General features: G+C 44.7%; 1 protein-coding gene across 1 annotated transcript in view; it reads left to right on the forward strand.

The window, feature by feature from the left end:
- Positions 1 to 18,013, forward strand: part of GNL2 (G protein nucleolar 2) — a 63,122-nt gene that overhangs the window by 13,143 nt on the left and 31,966 nt on the right. Inside the window, exons 5-7 of the mRNA XM_088462237.1 lie at positions 3,245 to 3,429; positions 5,080 to 5,146; positions 10,396 to 10,554. Coding sequence (XP_088318363.1) covers positions 3,245 to 3,429; positions 5,080 to 5,146; positions 10,396 to 10,554 — 411 coding nt within the window. The remainder of the gene's footprint in view (positions 1 to 3,244; positions 3,430 to 5,079; positions 5,147 to 10,395; positions 10,555 to 18,013) is intronic.

The raw sequence follows: 18,013 nt of genomic DNA on the forward strand, positions 1-18,013 counted from the left end.
TAGCATAGGTTCTCAAACGCTGTCCTCTGGACCCCAAACAGTGCATGTTTTCCAGGTCTTATCACCGAATCACAAGTTAAATATTTAGCTCCACCCCTGTGGATCTTTTAAAATATGTTAGTGAGTAATGACTACACCTGTGCACCTGCTGGGTGACCTAGAAAACGTGAACTGTGTGGGGTCCTGGGGATGAGTTTGTGAATCACTGCACTATAGGAGTATTTGGAGTAAGGAGTATTATGGTCTGTATGTCTTTTTTTTTTCTTTTTTTAATTGCCTTTTTCTTGCGATTCTGAAAACCATGTACTACTTCCTGCAGTGCAGATGTCCAACTAATTCTTCAGAGGGTGTAATGCTATCTTGTGTGCGTCGGCCAGTGTGTACCAGTGATAGTCTATGTCTGTGTACGACGTCTGCAGAGGCTGAGTCCGCGGGGAACGGGGCACGACACTCCCCCGGCCAGTGGGAGCCGTGGCCATGAGACAGATGATGGTGATTCAGTGTGTATGAATAGCTATCATCTGCAGATATACTGTATCTGCAGATCACTCGATCTACAGATATATCTGTATGGTGTGTATCCAGCTTTAGGCTGGGTGTACACTTGTACAACAGACAATCTTGCCGATTGTCAGGGCTATTTAACTTCACCCCAGATTATGCAAGATTCCCGGTACACATTACACGATGTAATGAATGTTAACAAGATTCCGTCTATTCCGTCTATCATTACACTGCACAGCCTCGCATACAATATCATGTGATTGGGCATGCAGCACAGCCAATCATACACTATCGCATCTGACCCGCGAGAGTGCGCAATCAGGCATACGCGCTGCACGATATGCCCGATTTTGTCATTCCGAGCTGCTGATATTGTGCAAGTATGTAACCCCCCTTACCGTCTGTTCCAACACTGCTTTTATATAGATGTGGTTTATAATTGACAGAAGTTGGGATACCTGTAGGAATTGTTTGTGCAAACCCTCAAGGCTTAATTCCATTGCTGCAGCACAGATGTAAGTTCTGAAACCATTACTTGTTCCCTGAAAAAGGCCTTTTTTAGAATTCTGAAATATACATTCTTCAGTTTTTCCTAACCTAAACTTTGTTTAACCTCGAGCAGTTTACCACTTTGTACCATTTTTAGGTTATTCACTGTACTTGAAGTAATTAAATTTCAATAAAAACTGGAAAAATGGGGATGTTCTAAAACTTTTGACCGATTGTATAGGTCAAAAACTTGTTTCATTTTGAGTTTGTGTAATATTAGCGTCCCTGCCCATGGATGTAAATTAGCCAGTCAACACCTCTGCCGAGCTGTCAGTGACTGGTTGTTTAGTTATAGGAGCACAGTTTATACGAATATAGGTATATTTAGGCAAATGTAAAAACTAGGGGTGAGCGGATTCGGTTCTACTCTGTTCCGTTCGGTTTTAAAAACCGAATCTTATTGGCTATCCAAAACTCGTGACAGCTGATAACCAATAAGATTCGGTTTTTAAATCCGAACGGAACCGAGTAGAACCGAATCCGCTCACCCCTAGTAAAAACACATTGTTTTTTAATGTATTTTATTCAACACTAATACGCAGCCTCTATGTATTTAACTGGCTTTATGTAGTTCATATATGATCATGCTGCACATAGGGTATTTTTTTATAAATTTATCAGAATACCATACAGTGAGACTGGGTTGTCTCCTGGGAGAAAACCTTTTACTTCTAATGGGAAACATCTTTTGAAATGGCGAGTGTTCTGTTAGTTTGTGGTGACCTCACATTCTGCATATGACCATTCCTTTATAGCGAGACAGCATATGTTCTTTTCCAATTTCACAGACAAAAATAGGATTATTATACGGTCTAATAATATGACCTAACCTGGCTCTCTAGCTGCAGTCTTTCATCTTGTTTCAAGCATCCATCAATCCTCTTTAGGAACACACAGTTCTAGTCTGCATGCACGTCTAAAGTAGTGCTTTCAAGGTTTTCCCTCAACACTTTTTTTGCTCCCCTCCTATTATCTCCATGCATGTGTATTTTATTACATACATAAGAGAAATGTTATCAAAGTAAATAAAACTACAAAGAAATTTTAACTGTTTAAAAGCGTGCTAAACCCATTCCCAAAAACCTGGCAGTTAGGATCTGTGCACATTTATTTCCATAACAATGTTTAAAAATGACAAACCTATGCAACTGGGGCTTTGTTTTGTTTTGTAGGATATTGTTGTTGTTGTTTGTTTTTGTTTTTACTTTGAGATCATTTTCCAAGTGGACACTTTTATATTGATGGGAATGGCCTGGCATGGGAGCTTTACTGTGCTGGCAGAGAAAGTGTGTGAAATTACTCTAGGTCTTCACTTGTGCTTGTGTTTCATCATATCCCTTGGCACATGCATTCGACCAGCCCTTTAGGCACAAATGTCCATTACTTTACAAAATAAGCAGCAAGCAGACGTTGGGAAAAGTGAAGTGACACTCTGCTTCTGAAAGGTTTTGGTTACTTTCACGGATATCCAATTAAGCTTGTTATGCCGCATACACACTAGACTATGTATGTATGTATGTGGCTATATCGTCTGTTGCGGTACCTGGCGGGGGTGCCTACATTGGTAAGTGTATACACACTTACCAATGTTGGCCACGACGAATGATGGCTGGGGTTGGGACGGGGCCATGCTGCGTTTGGCAGCATGGCATTGTTAACGATATCCCCAGATTGAACTGCATCTTCAGCCAACTGGGGATATCGTTAACTACCCGCGGGAGCGCGCATTGTTGGTCGTTCAGTGTGTAACTAGACGATATGAACTATAACGATATTGTTATCGTTCATAAAAAATAATCTAGTGTGTATGCCCCTTTAGGCAATCTGCATGCCTTCAGTGCATCCTCTATTCACTTTACCTGTAATATGCAGGCACAATAGCGGTTCCATGCTATGCCATAAATGCTAATGTAGACACCACTTTGTGTCCAAATCCTATTAAGCTATACATATTAATAAGCCGGCAAACTCTTTATTGACTTGCCTCTGTATGTTCCTGTTTACCTGTCCTACGCAGTCTGTTCTATGATATTAATGATGCTCTTATGCTATGGTCTGCAATTGTGTATTGTATTTATGCTCTGATACCCTGTTACTGTTTTCAATATTTAGCCTGTACAGGCTGCATACACTTTGTGGCGGCTTAAGAATAAAAGTTAATAATAAATAACTACATGTTCTATTTTGACAGAATTCCAAAGTTCACATTCTAGACACAGAAACGTTTGAGACCACTTTTGGCCCTAAGTCTCAAAGGAAGCGGCCAAATCTTTCTGCTGGTGATGTGCATGAACTGCTCCAGAATGCTGAGGCCTCGGCAGGGAGTTATGACCAAGATAAAGATAGGGATTTGGTTACAGAAGATACTGGAGTAAGGTATAAACCCATTAATTGGTAGAAGATTCTTGCTAATATAAATGTGTGCACTCAATAAATAACAAACAGCCCTTTCAGTCTATACAGACTCTGCCTGCCTGTAAACAAAATCCACAAGCTAAAAAGGAATGATCAGTAACTCTGCAATGATCAAAACAATCAACCCAAAAAGACGCTGCCAACAGTGGTTATCAGTCAGTTAGCGTACACAAGAGGACACTTGCATGGCTGAAAATATTGTAAGTCCTCCATTGGTGGGCTGGATGGCAATAGGTGCTGGCCTAGTGTCAGCTGGATGAGACATTGCATAGAATCGGTCCAGCTGTTGGAATACTAGTCTCAAATAGATGTGTTCAATATTTAAAAAAATTCTTGCACAAATAAATTCTTGGTGTAGTAGCAATTATACCATAATGGTATTTTTAGCTGTGTGGCTAGCAAAGTGTGCTCTTGAACATGACTATTTTTGTTTTTTAGAACAATTTAAACACAGAAGTGGCTAGATATACTAATCGGCTATTTGCCAAAGCTGCTAATGGATGTAAAGTAGCAACTGTAATAAATGCTAAATAGGCTGGTTTGACACACACTTCTATTGCCATTTTAAATCCATCTGTCAAAGCTGGTGATCAAGCTGACTTTGACAAACCGTGGGTTATTAAATGTTGCCCAAAGTACTAGAGTACCTAAGATCTATTCCAATACCTGATATGCTTAGGAAGCCTTTGGTTCCTCCCTGACAAATACCAAAATGGAATCTCAACCTAAGTTTATAAATGATGCTTAAAACTAAACCATTCAGATCTCAAATCTCCCTCCTTTGCGACATCACTGTAAAAGTGCTAGTATGTTATCTGTTTAACAATGACTTCTAATGATTGTGGAGCTCATAACCGGACAGTAAAAGTTAATTTAGATGATCTTAGAATATGACCACATTAACCAAATAGTTTTTTCACAATAAATAAATCTACAGAACATAGAAATAAATTGGCTTAAAGAGAATTAATTATGATTGTTTGCAGCTGCCCCCCTCCCCAAAGGTAAATATATATATTTTCATAATTTAGCATACATTGTTAAAAAAAACCAAATGTGCATCTACTTCCCAGTAATAATAAAAACCCCACTAACGCTACTTACAGGAATGTGTGTAATGTAATTAATTTGCCTACATTTTATGTATTCCTGGAAAAGATGGGGCAGAAAGAAAGGTACTATTTGTAGTTCCATGCAGGAAAAAATTCAGGTGCACTCTCTAACCACTAAGAATACTTATAGTCAATCAATTGTGACAAACTGTACAATTAAAATGGAGTATAGATGAGGTTCTTGGCACATGTTTGGCCAAAAATGTGTACCCATCCACCGTGTCAAGGTGACCCCATTAGGTGGGTCCCTAATACTTACACATTCTTTATTTCTGTAAACCATATATAAAAGGAGCTTTTTGCTTTAGTATATATGATGTCATTGTTAATTACCATATAAAGGATTGAGGCTGGTTGTTGAGTGCTTTTGTACAGTTCTTTCAATTTTTTTGTTTAATATTTTAAAAATCTTCAATAGATCATGTTAAACTTTTTTTTTTAATAGTGAATTATTTTGGTTCTTTGTTTTAGCCTCATTTGTGACTTTGTTTCTATTTAGAGAAGAAGTTTGTGAAGAAATTTATAAGAAAGGCCAATCAAAGAGAATATGGGGTGAACTATATAAGGCAAGTACGGATGCCCTTCTGCATAGCGCTTTTGTAATGTATGATTATTTGAGTTACTGATGCTTTTCTGCACCATTCTCTGGTAGCTCTAGAAACTGTTGCTCATGAAATACCAAGATAGGATGGTTTAATTATCTCAGAAGCTGCTCATATCTGGAACCAAAATTAAGTCCAGGGTCAGTCTCTTAGATCACACACCTTTCTTTATTCAGGTGTTTGATCTGCACAACAACTGAACCTCTTGACCATGTCTGCATGTATTGATTTGCGCTCACGATTGACTAGATATTTGTATTATCGGGCACTTGCACCTAATGAGGTGGCCATGTAATTTTGTCATTGATAAAATACAATTTTCTCCTTCATCCGCTAGGGGACACTGGAGGCTAAAGACAGTGGGGTATAGACTGTGCTAAGTGGGAGCTGGCACTTTAAATTGTAATAAAGTGTGACTAGCTCCACCCCCTCTATACCCCCCTACAAGCCCCAGTCTTAGTTTGTGCCCGAGTGGACCTGCATGTGTATACACACTTCTCCTCAGAGGTTTTTAATTGAAAGAGCGCTGCTGCGCTGAAATAAGAAGGTACATTGAGGACAGACAGGCAGTAGCTGCACTGCTTGTCTGCTGCCGGGGGGACCCGCTCGCAAGTGCACGCACTTCGCCTGGGGTCCCCAACTGCTTAGACCACTGTCTACAAATAGGGGGTTCCACATGCCGCTGCTTGCAGTGCGCATAAGGCCCCCCCCATCAGTCATACCGCTGACGGCAGCACTGTGAGTTTACCTTGGCTCCCCGAGTAGCGGGGTAGCCAGGTTATTATCTTAAAAGTTGGTATGATTATCATCAGGCTGCTTCGACTAGCGGAGCAGCAAGACGGCAGACAGTATAAAGATCAGTGTGGCTCCACAGGTTGAAGCACACATATTTACAATAGCGCGCTTATAACTAAAATTGAGCGCCATAGCAGGGGGAGAAGCTTGGCTCCGGAGTCCTGCTTCTCCCTCCCAGCTGCCCCAGCGCTTCTCTGGAAGTGCTGGTGGTCATTACACAGAGGGACCTGTTTGCTGCATGAATAAATCGCTTCTGCATAGAAGCCTTATCCTGGACTGTAAGTACACAGCAGGGTTTAGGCAACTCAGGAGAGCATTTAAGTATCTGCGAATACTTCCTTCTATGCCTAACGTTTTCTGGCACTGCTAGGAGCACTATTAGGGCAAGTGTGGCTCTCTCCTGCCTCTCTATATCCCATTTTCTTATTTTGACCTTTTTCACTACACTTTGTTCTGTGTGGGGGGTCTGTATGTATCATGAGGCTCTTAGGCATCTCTACGATTATTTACCTGCAAATATTGTGCAGAATAGTCATCTAACTCCCTATTGAGTAGCACGAATGGTGTGGTGGTTGACATTGCTGCGTCGCAGCGCTGGGGGTTCGGTAACCACTGCAGCTCTGGCTGTGTGGAGTTTGTGTGTTCTCCGTGTAATATAGCCTACGGCCACACCACCCTGAATACACCTTGGGAATACCAGGTTCTGTAGGCTTAAGCAAGAACAATAATTTTCAGAGATGGCAGATTTGCCGTCGTGGATGTTGCAGGTTAAACTAACAAAGCAACTGATCTTTGGACAATGGGCTGACTGCAGTTAAGGAGCTTATTCCATTAATATAACATACAGGAGAAGTGGCGTCTTACCTTGGCGTCCAATTATGTTTGCCTTGTACGCCTCCAGGAGGTGATATCGGCGTGTAGAGCACAGTGGCTTCTCTCTGCTGAGCTGAAAGCTTCTCTGAAAAATAGAGGGGCTTTCAGCTCAGGGACTCTAGAAGCCAGGGTCAGATGCGATAGAGGCTTTATTTTCTGCAATACGCCAGGTATTGCAGTTACAGGAGGAGGACACTAGTCCTGCTCCACCATATTTCTTTTTAAAGAAATAAGACAAGCTTTTGCATTGCCAGTTTAAGTAAAACTGGATTATTTTCTGATGTCGGGAACATCCGGATGAACAAATTTGATGTCTCGGCGGTTATTATCTGTTTCATACATATAGCAGTAAATCTTACTCCACTACAGTAGGTCCATCTATTTCGCAGTTGTTGACTTTACCGTTTCCTGGGACCATGGGCCTGATTCAGAGCTGAACGCTCTGACCAGAGCACTCGCTCTGAATCAGGGCCCTCCTCCATGAAAATGGAGCGGCCTCCTGGCCGCTCGTATAGCTGTGGGTGACCACCCACAGCATATGCGAGCGGCCAAAAAGATGGTCGTGATGGTCTTGACCATAGCGACCATCGGACTTGCGACGTAGACCCTGCGGTAGGGTCTCCCTGCCACAAGCCCTGGAGTGATTTTGGCTCTATCAGAGCCAAAATCACTCCCACTGACATCACTAGTGATGTCAGTGGGGCCGGCTTCAGACGGTAGGCGTTCCCATGGGAACGCCTACCGTCTGGGGCCGGCCCCACTGACATCACTAGTGATGTCAGTGGGAGTGATTTTGGCTCTGATAGAGCCAAAATCACTCCAGGGCTTGCGGCAGCGAGACTCTACCGCAGGGTCTCGTCGCAAGCCCGATGGTCGCGATGCTCTTGACCATCGCTACCATCATAATGGACGCTCGTATAAGCTGTGGGTATAACCCACAGCTATGCGAGCATCCAAAAGGCCGCTCCAAATTTAACTAGGACGGCCCTGATTCAGAGCGAGTGCTCTTGTCAGAGCGTCCGGCTCTGAATCAGGCCCAGAATCCCATATTTTCCTTCATCGACGGGTAAGGTTAACTTCCAGAACTCTGATTATCTTTTCTCTGGTGATTGAACTCAGTACACCTACTGGAAGGAAGAGATTCAGAGTGTGGGACTGGACTCTTCTCACCACAGAAGTGAGTCTGAGAGGATGGGGGGGGCTGTAATTAAGGATCACTTTCAAGGCCGCTGGACATCACAGGAAGCGAGTCTGCCGATAAACATATTGGAATTGTGGGTGGAGTTCTACGCTATTCAGATAACAGATCACCTGTTGAGGGGCCAAGCAGTCAGGGTCCAGTCGGACATTGCCACGATAATGGCGTACATGAACTGCGGCACCAGAAGTCGGGCGGTTATGAAAGAAGTAAGCCAGATTCTAGCCTGGGCGGCAAAGTTCACAAGGGCAATCTCAGAAATCTTCATTCCAGGAGTAGAAAATTGGTAGGCAGACTACCTCAGCCGGCAGGATTCATCCAGGGGCTACATCCGTAGGTTTTACAACAGCTGGCCTGATGGTGGGGTCTTCCACAGATCGACCTCATGGCATCCAGACAAAATCAACTGCCTCTCTACTGCTCTCGGACGAGAGACCCAGAGGCTGTGGCAGTGTACCTACTTTCAACGCCGTGGCAGTTCCAATTTTTGCCACCTGTTCCCTCCGTTTTATCTTCTCCCTCGGATTCTACAACGTCAAAAGGGAGACTGCGAAGGTTCTATTGGTAGCTCCAGACTGGTCTAGCGGCTACGTTTGACAGCCTGGCTGTTGAAAGGGCCATCTTAGGACGTAAAGGGATCCCATTCAGGGTGATCCCTACTATGCTTAGTGCTCAAAATGAAGTTGCATCTAAACATTACCACCGTTTTTGGAAGATTTGTGTTTCATGGTGTGGACGTAGAGGGGTTCCACCTACAGAATTCAATCTAGCCAGATTTCTGCTTTTTCTGCAAGCAAGTTTCTCAACATGGTTGGGTTCTCTGAAAGTTCAGATTTCAGCTCTTACGGTTTTCTTCCAGAAGAAGCTTGAATGTACGGACTTTTCTACAGGGTGTGATTCTGTTTCAACCACCCTTTGTTCCTCCTACGGCTCCCTGGGATTTGGATCTCATATTTTCCTTCTTACAGTCTCCTCTGTTCTAACCTCTGGAGTCCGTGGAGTTAAAATGCCTTTTTGTGGAAGGTAACACTTCTTCTCACACTGACCTCAGCCAGGAGGGTGTCGGAAAACTAGGAGCTCTATCCTGTCGTTTTCCAGACTTGGTTTTTCACAAGGATAGAGCGTAACTCTGTACAACAATGTACTTTCTTCCAAAGGTAGTTTTCGGCTTTCCACATCAACAACTGATTGTGGTACCGGTTCTTCCACAAGATTCACCTTCATTCTAGACTTTAGATGATGTTAGGGCTCTTCGTATATCTGTGGACCGGACTGCAGCCATAAGTAAAACACTCTATTTGTTTTGTATGATGCTGTTCGTCCTGGCTAGCCAGCTTCCAAACAGTTGCTGGCCTGCTGGAGTTGTCTGACCTTCAGACAAGTGAATATGATATTCTATTGGGAGCCTCCGCCTTTTTCTAACTGAGCATTCCTCTTGCTCAGTCTGTTGTTCGTGGGCAGCTGCTCGCGGAGTTTCCATGGAGTTTCTTTTGCCGAGTCGCTACTTGGTCTGGCCGGCATACCTTCTTTTTTTTTCTTTTTTTTTAATAGATTTGACATCTTTTGGGCCTCTGCAGCGCGGTTTGGCCTGTCTGTTTTGCAGGGTTCTCAGCGCTTTCCCATCTGTAATGGAAGCTCTGGGATGTTCCCACTGTCTTTAGCCTCCAGTGTCCCCTAGTGCACAGGTTTTCAAACTCTGTCCTCAGGACCCCAAACAGTGCATGTTTTCCAGGTCTCCTCACAGAATCTATAGTGATATAATTATCTCCACCTGTATATCCTTTAAAACGTGTCGGTGAGTAATGAATACCTGTGTACCTGCTGGGTGACCTGGAAAACGTGAACTGTGGGGTCCTGAGGACCGAGTTTGAGAACCTCTACCCTAGTGGATGAAGGAGAAAACAGGATTTTGGTACATATCGATAAATCCCTTTCTCCGATTCCATAGGGGACACTGGACACCCACCCTGCGCTGCCAGGCTTGGGGTAATTTTATATTATGACTATTACAAAACTGTTTGATGTCTCAGGTTGTTTTAGTGTTTTTTTCAACCTTTTCTATGTTCTATGTACTTGCTTCATCTCCTCCTCTTCCGTTTGTTTTTTCTCAGCTCCCCTCGGGTACAGTTTTCTAGCTCCTAGGGGGGTATAGAGGAGCTAGTCGCACTTCTTGAAATTTCAAATGCCAGCTCCCACTTAGCACCGTCTATACCCCACTGTCTTTAGCCTCCAGTGTCCCCTAAGGAATCGGAGAAAGGGATTTATCGGTAAGTACCAAATTCCTGTTTTGTTTTTTTTTGTTTTGTTTTTTATATCATAAGTCAGCCCTTTGTATGTTGCCTTGCAGGTGATTGATTCCTCCGATGTTGTAATACAAGTGCTGGATGCTAGAGATCCCATGGGAACCCGCTCACCTCACATAGAGAAATACCTCAAAAAGGAGAAACCTTGGAAGCATTTACTGTTTGTCCTGAATAAGTGTGACCTTGTTCCTACTTGGGCGACGGTAAGGCCTTCACGTGCAGCTATGCTTTACATTATGTGGTTCCTGTATGCCATCTCTCTCTTCTACTTCAACAGCATGGTTTGATCATAGGGAGGTTAGTGGTAAGATTTGTTTTTTTTTCCTTTTTATGAATTAAATTATATCCATCCTTTTTGTATTTCATTCAGAGACATTGACATAGAAGCCTGTACTTTCATGGCAAATAACAATAGTCTGGCACATGTAATTCTATCTGTAAAACCTCAGCTTTCGTGTGACATGTCTGCCATTTATTGTGCTTGGTAGAGTCTGTGTAATGTACCCTGGCCCACCTCTAAGGGAATATCATTTACTAAGCATGATGCATGCTAAAATTTTTACTCCCTATATTGTTCCTGGAAGAGCAGTTGAGCTATGTTCTAATAAAATACTTCTATTAAACATGCATACCTCCTCTGCCCTGCCCACACCACTAACACTATGGAATATTCAATTACCCTTGGGTTGTCACACAGCCATTTCTCCTGTTAAGTGTCCATAACTTTTCAATTAGAGACTTAGGAAAAACACTCTGGCACCAGGGTACGAGTAGAAATGTGTTAACTGCTTGCGAGTCCATTGATTAGATCTGTGTACTTTACCTGGGATAAAAGAGACCGCATCACCCAAGGGTAATTGAATCTGCCCCTACATATTTTTGTCAGAACAGATTTCTCTTGTATATTTCTCATTCATCCAAACTGCTCCCCATGGGTTGCTGGAACAGAACGAAAGCAGTGGCTTTTAATGCAAACTATCACTTTAAGGCCGGGTACACACCTGAATGATATCTGGATGATTTGTTGTTCCAATACAGCAAATCGTCCCGATATCGTCCAGGTCTACATCATATAGTGTGTACGCACAATTGCACGCTTCTGTGTGTCTCATACGAAATCTTCTGGTTGGCTGTGCTGCACGGCCAATAAGATGATATCGTATGAGACTTGTTTAGTGTGTCCAGACGATATGTCTGTTCGATTAGGCCATTTTTAACGTTCTATGTTTCCAATGATCGTTGTAGTGTGTACAGAAGCAACGATACAACTTATATAATCAAACGATACAGTAGATAGCCGTGATCGCGCTGAGCAGAAAAAAATGTGAGTCCTAGGGACCCCTCACTTTTAAAAATTGGGTTCTTACTCCATAGTGTCAGGGTCCCATCACACATTATGGGAGTTGAGGGTAGGCAGCAGTTGGTACAGTGCTGGGGGCAAGCAGCAGTTGGGGTAGAGTTGGGGGTATAGGCAGGGAGAAGTTTGGTTAGAGCTGTGGGGAGAGGCGAGTAAGGACAGGCAGTGCTATAGGTAGGGAGAGGTAAGTGAAACAGCAGTTGTGACAGCGCTGGGAGTAGGGAGGGGTGGCAAGGGAATATAGCAGCTGGTGCATTACTGGGGGGCAAGGAGGGGGTTAGGGGCATGCAGTACTGGGGGTAGGGAGGGGGCAAAGGTGATTAGCAGCTGGGGCAGTACTTGGGGCAAGGAGGAGGTTAGGGACAGGCAGTGCTGGTGGTAGGGAGGGGGTAGGGGTATGTAGCAGCTGGGGCAGTACTGGGGGCAAGGAAGAGGCTAGGGGCAAGCAGTCCTGGGGATAGGAAGGGGGCTAAGGTAAATGGCAGTACTGTGGGGCAAGAAGGGAGTGAAGGGCAGGCAATACTGGGGGCAGTGCTGGGGGTAGGGAGGGGGGTCATAGTAGTAGCTGGGGCAGTACTAGGGGTTAGGAGAGGGTCAGGATACAGCTGCGGCAACACTGGGGTTAGGGAAGGGGTTAAGAGAGCAGTTGGAACGGTTACCTCCTTCCTCCAGATGGCCTCCTGCATGTAGTGAGCTGGGACAGAGCGCAGGCAGCGCTGCTGCAGCCAAACAAGGGGGATCCGCCGATGTCGGGAAGGACTGAGTACGCTGGTGGGCAGGGAAGGAAGGAGGTGCTCCGAGGTGGTTTTTGGTCAGTGATGGATGACACGCTGCCGGCTGTGAGTGGTATGTCCGCAGCAACCAATCACTGCCGGCAGCGTCTCCCAAACCAATCACTGCTGGCAGTGATTGGCTGTGGGAGTTGCTACTGCCGGTGATTGGCTGCTGTGGACACAGAACACACAGCGCGTCCTCAAGGACCCGCTCTGTTTGAAAAAAAAAAAAACAGGTCCTCAACTGCCTGTATCTCGTAAATATGCGCTATAGGTACACACTGGCCGACATATGTCGTTCAATTGAACGGGCGATATATTGTGTGCACGTCGGCCAGTGAGTAGAAATGATATGTCTCTGAAGGACGCCGTTCAGACATATCACGTTGGCTGTGCAGCACAGCCGATGGCAGATATCTGCTTATCATGCTGTGTATGGGTGGTCAGACGACTGCCCATACACTTGCTTCGTAGGCTGCCAGGGAGGTGGGCGCTTAGCGACCCCCGGCCAGCAGGACCTCTGGCTAGATGGCAGTGATGATGGGTGGTTCAGAGTGTATGAACAACCATCATCTGCAGATATGTTTATGTTGTGTACCCACCTTTAGACAGCAGCTCCTCCCCACTGCATCACCTGATCTTTAATGTTCTTTAAGAGTGCATGGGAGCTGGGCTTCCTTGCTGGGAAGCGAAGTATATCTTGTTAGTACTACAAATTATTCTGGTTTGCCTGCTGTACTGCTCTCCATAACAGTACTGGTCTGTTATTGTTGCACAATGTACTCTGCATACTAGCACCTGTCTGTGGTTTTGCAGAGTACTCTAATGGTGGGTACACACTACACGATATGCTCCCTGAGCGATATCGTGTAGTGTTGTCCCCGGCAGGCTGTGCTCAAAGTCGTTCATGACATTGAGCACAGCTGCTGAACGATATCATTAATGATATCGTTCAGCGCCGGGCTCTCTCCCCCATTCCCTGACATGCAGCAACCTGACGAGATCGTCAGGTTGGCCTGCATGTCAGCCCGATGAACGATGATGACGAACGACCCGCGGGAACGCGCGTCGTCGTCATTGTTCATCTTTTTGGGGTTAAAAATGGACGATAAAGTGGACGACTGAACGATAATGATATTGTTATCGTTCAGTCGTCCACTTTATCGCCCAGTGTGTACGCACCATAAGTAACAGTATTTTCACTTGCAGAGCTTTTCCCTGCTGCATGTAAGTGCTTCCTCCTTCACATTACTTGACTCCTGGATCCCAACCAAACCCTGTGGTAACTCCCAGAGATCAGGTCACACTGGCTTGTTACTTCTTGTTTAGAGACTCTTTGAGCATGCAGACCAGTGCTGGCAACAGAAATCATGGGGCCTGTTACACCTACGTTTTTGGGGCTCCCATCCCAAGTCCCTTGCAGGTAGAGGCCAGTCACTTGAGTCTGCCTTAGCTATATGTAGCACAGTACATTGTTACTTTAATGTAGAGGCTGTCTGCACTCTACAGATGCCTTGAGCATGCAGACCAGGGTCGGCAATAGAAATCACGGGGCTCGATACACCCACATTTTTGGGGGCCCCCATCCCATGTCTCTTGCAGGTACAGGCCAGTCACTTGAAAGTCTACCTTACTATGTGGTTTCTCTGCAACAGGGAACCTCTAAGGAAATTGTTCTTCCCTGTTGCAGATTGTGACTTCAGTCCGTAGTCACTATTCATGTAGGAGATCTCACGGTCTGGAAGATGCATGTTTGCGTGGGAATAAAACCAATGTCATTGTCATGTAGCAGAGGTTCAACCGAATAATACATAACAGAAGTTTTGGTGCAGGGCAAAATGTGAACTTCCTGATAAAATTGTTTTATATTAAACTGTATTTACTAATTTCGTAACATTTGTATCTGTAATGTTTTCTTAAGAATGAAGATTACTGCTCTGAGCCTTTTCCCTCTAATCTTGCCTGTTCTGGATAATCTCCTGCCCCTTCTCTCTCCAGCCCCTACAGTGTGGCTCCAGCCCCTGCCTCCCTCCATGCTTGTCCGACAGGCGATGTCGCTGATGACATGTGGGAACGCGCATCGTCAGCGACATAGCAGGTACACACTGCCCGATGTGGACAATATGGATCGGATGACATATCGTCTAGTGTGTACCCTACTTTAGATTTATCTGTGGGCCCCCTGGAACCTCTGGGTCTGGTGTCACTGCTGCTTCTCCTCCTACATTTTCTTGTCTGGGAATTAGCCAGTATAGGCTGTCTGTCTATGTAACACAGCTTGTGCCTGTTCTCACTGTGAGGTATCAGCATGGTCAATCCTTCCAGTCTGCAGGTGTTTGTATTTGTCTTTCTAATTTACATGTGTGCGCTATTCTCCATCTGAGTTTATAGATTTCTGAATATATGTATGTATAATATACACAGACTGTTTGTTTGTGTTCTTATCCCTATATAGAGGCATGGAAATGGCCAGGCACACTTAATTATAGTACCTATGTCCGTGTACTTGTGGTATTCTGTGTAAGTGTAACCTCTCGTAACTCTAGTTCTAGACTGCTGAGTGTGACTCCTTTCCCCCTTGGCTATGCTCCACTGCTGTGACAGCCTGCAGCCTGGGCTCACTGAGTACAAGGTCCCAGGTTCAAATCCTGCTGCGTACATTGTCTAGTGTCCTAATAAGTAAAGGTAGATGTTTTTGACATTGGGAGATGGGATCCAGGTAGGCTAACTGGAGCTATGTCGTTTATGGATCACTATGTACCACTTGAATTCTATAGAGGGTCTTAACAAATGATTAGATATATATGTTACCCCATGAATATTCAACTGGCTCACCAGCTGTAGAAACGGCACCATTGTTCTATACACTAAGGCTGGGGTCTCAAGAGAGTTTATAATCTGTCTAGGCTGGTGTGGTTTTTTTGCATTATCAATGAGGCAGTACTTTGTGTAACAACTGTATATAGTGAAGGGATCACTGTTCCTTTCTTCCGATTTGGGTTCTCTCGCGTGCAGAGGGTGTAAAGAGTCTGAGTTTAGCCTCAGCGAGGGGGTAACCATTGGTTTTGGTCAGAGTTCTGTCCATTACTTTGTGGTTTTTATCAGGTGAATATAGCCTTTTATGAGGTCATGTGCTCTCTTGAATTGTGAATTTACCTTTTATGTAGGCGTGAATTATCCACTAACTGCGGGGAACCTGATGGTCACAGATGAGCCCATGACCAATGTTATCTCAACAAACTCGTTGAGGGGCCTACTCTGCCAGTTGCAGCAATGGGGAACTTATCAAAGTGATCAGGGTAATTTTCCGCCACGCTTCCCTAGCATTGTCTTTAACAACATTGCCTGTCCTATGGTAGGGGAACAGTAGGTTCTCCTAACAATTCTGCCACTGCAGAGCCCAAGTAAAACCATTTTCAGGGATAACTTTTAGAAGCCATGCTGTTTGGACAGTCTCTGTTCTATTGGGGGTATTTTTATTTGTGACATTCTTTCCTTTACTTTAAGAGCTGAGGTTTTGAACCCACAAATGGGCGTAGCAGCATAGTGAGTCCTTCCTTTCCTTTGGGCCTACTTGGGTGTGACCATGGGTGTTCTACACGGAGGTCCCTGGAGTAACAGGACCCCTGGGTTCAGGTGCCCTGAGGTATGGCCCTCTTTTTTTTTTTTTTTTTTTTTTTTTCTACTCCTCCCACTCTCTCTGTCTCAGGGCAGGAGAGGTACTCTTGTACTCTTGCCCAGGGCTGGACTTTAATTTTCAGTGGTGTTTGCGCCTTCGGCTCTTCTAAGTGTCCCTGAGTTGAAAGGCTTTACAGCACCTACCCAGTTTCTGGAGCTGAGACAAACGCTGAAGTTGGAGTTTCCTTGTACTCACAATGCCTCGTTTTCATACTGGCCTATCTTACTGTGAACTGATTTGAGCCATGTCCACTGCATTTTGTGCAGTAGCTTGGGCTTTTCCTCTGGTGATAATTCCTGGGTTATGGTATCTTGGCTCTTTTCCCCAGGCCTAGGCAGACATACCTAGGTTGCCATTTCTGAACCTTGGCTTGGAAGTTTTCATCCTTTTGTTGGGGGAGGGGGGGTGTGGGGGGGCTAGGTCAGGGTTCTGTACCTGACCTAGTCCTGCGGTGGTCTTGAGTCCTCAGTGGCAGTTCTAGTGCCAAGACACATTTGCAGTTGTGGTCTACCTCCTGTGTAGTGGATCCGATTTGGCAGCTGCTGCATGTCAGTCCCTCGTGTTTGTTTCAGGAATCTAATGACTGTGTAGGTGTTTTTGCTATATGCTTCTTTGGGGACTCTAACCTGTTTTCTTGCTCTTCTGCTCAATGTGGAGTGTTTCCATGGGTTTTGACATGATGGTCCTGGAATATCTTTTCTATCGAAACTTTCAGGTGTCCTTTCGGCAGGGCTGCTGAACAGAGAGTCAGGTTCGATCACGGTTGGACCGTGTTGGAGCCGTCCATCCTGCAGCTGCTCTGCATACGTTTTCCCCTTTGAGACCTTGTTTTTCTATGGCACGTCCTTTAGGCTTCACTCTGCTTACAGTAGTTGGTTTTCTGGTGTTTGTCAACTACTGGTATGGTAGCTGACCTTCTAGCTTCCTTTTCTCCTAGTTCAGTCTGGGCTGCTATTTGTTCAGACTAGGGCAGCATCTCCTTGGATTTCTGGAGTTGGTTATCTAGACTGGTTGGACTTGTTCTGGGACCCATGATGCGGTCTGCTAGGCCCATTTGTGTTAGTCCATCATTGTCCCTGACACACTCTAGGTTGTCTTGACCTGATCCAAGTGTATATATCTGAAGTGGGAGTCACGGCTACTCTAACATTTGCCTCCAACATCGGTGACTAGATGGCACTTTGGACCAGGTGGCCTCTTTACTATGATTTGGGGTTTTTTTTCTTCCTTTTGGAGGGGGAGTCCATACTCTGACTGTTGTCCAATTGGAGCATTGATGGCTCAGCTTATGCTGTACAAAGTTTGGATCCAAGTCATAATAGGTTGAATTTCTTTAACTAGTTAACTAGGTGTGCATGCAGTTTTTAGGACTCCCTGATGTCTTATTCTCAGGGAGCGTATTCAGGTTCTATTCCCTGTGTCTTTAGATTAGTCTTGGCAGTGGTTTGCTTGTGGCCCATTTCTTTTTGGCTCGTCATCCTTGAGGTGGTAGTTTAGGCTTGTTTAGGCTACTGTTTGCTTTGCCATTGTATTAGCAAACAGTTGCAGGGTGCTGAACCCATGAAGGATTCTAGCATCTTGAATTGGTTACCTCCATTTGGAGCTTTTTCAGTCAAGGGCTGCACTGTTTGCCTAGACATTGTGTGGGTGCTGATGGTTTGGTTTGTTGCTCCTGTTGAGTCACTGACTCTCGACCATATTACTTGTATGGTGGTGTTGAGCACCTTTTGTATTTGCTGGGGTTTTCAGCAGTCCAGGTTTGTCTGTGACTGTTGGTGGTAGTGCGTAGTTTGTGGATGTTCCTTCATTCATACTTTGTCTATGCATGATGTGGGTAGTCCTTCGGTGTCTGG

The sequence above is a fragment of the Taudactylus pleione genome, unplaced genomic scaffold (genome assembly GCF_031769625.1).
Source record: "Taudactylus pleione unplaced genomic scaffold, aTauple2 ptg000007l, whole genome shotgun sequence".
Taxonomy (NCBI): domain Eukaryota; kingdom Metazoa; phylum Chordata; class Amphibia; order Anura; family Myobatrachidae; genus Taudactylus; species Taudactylus pleione.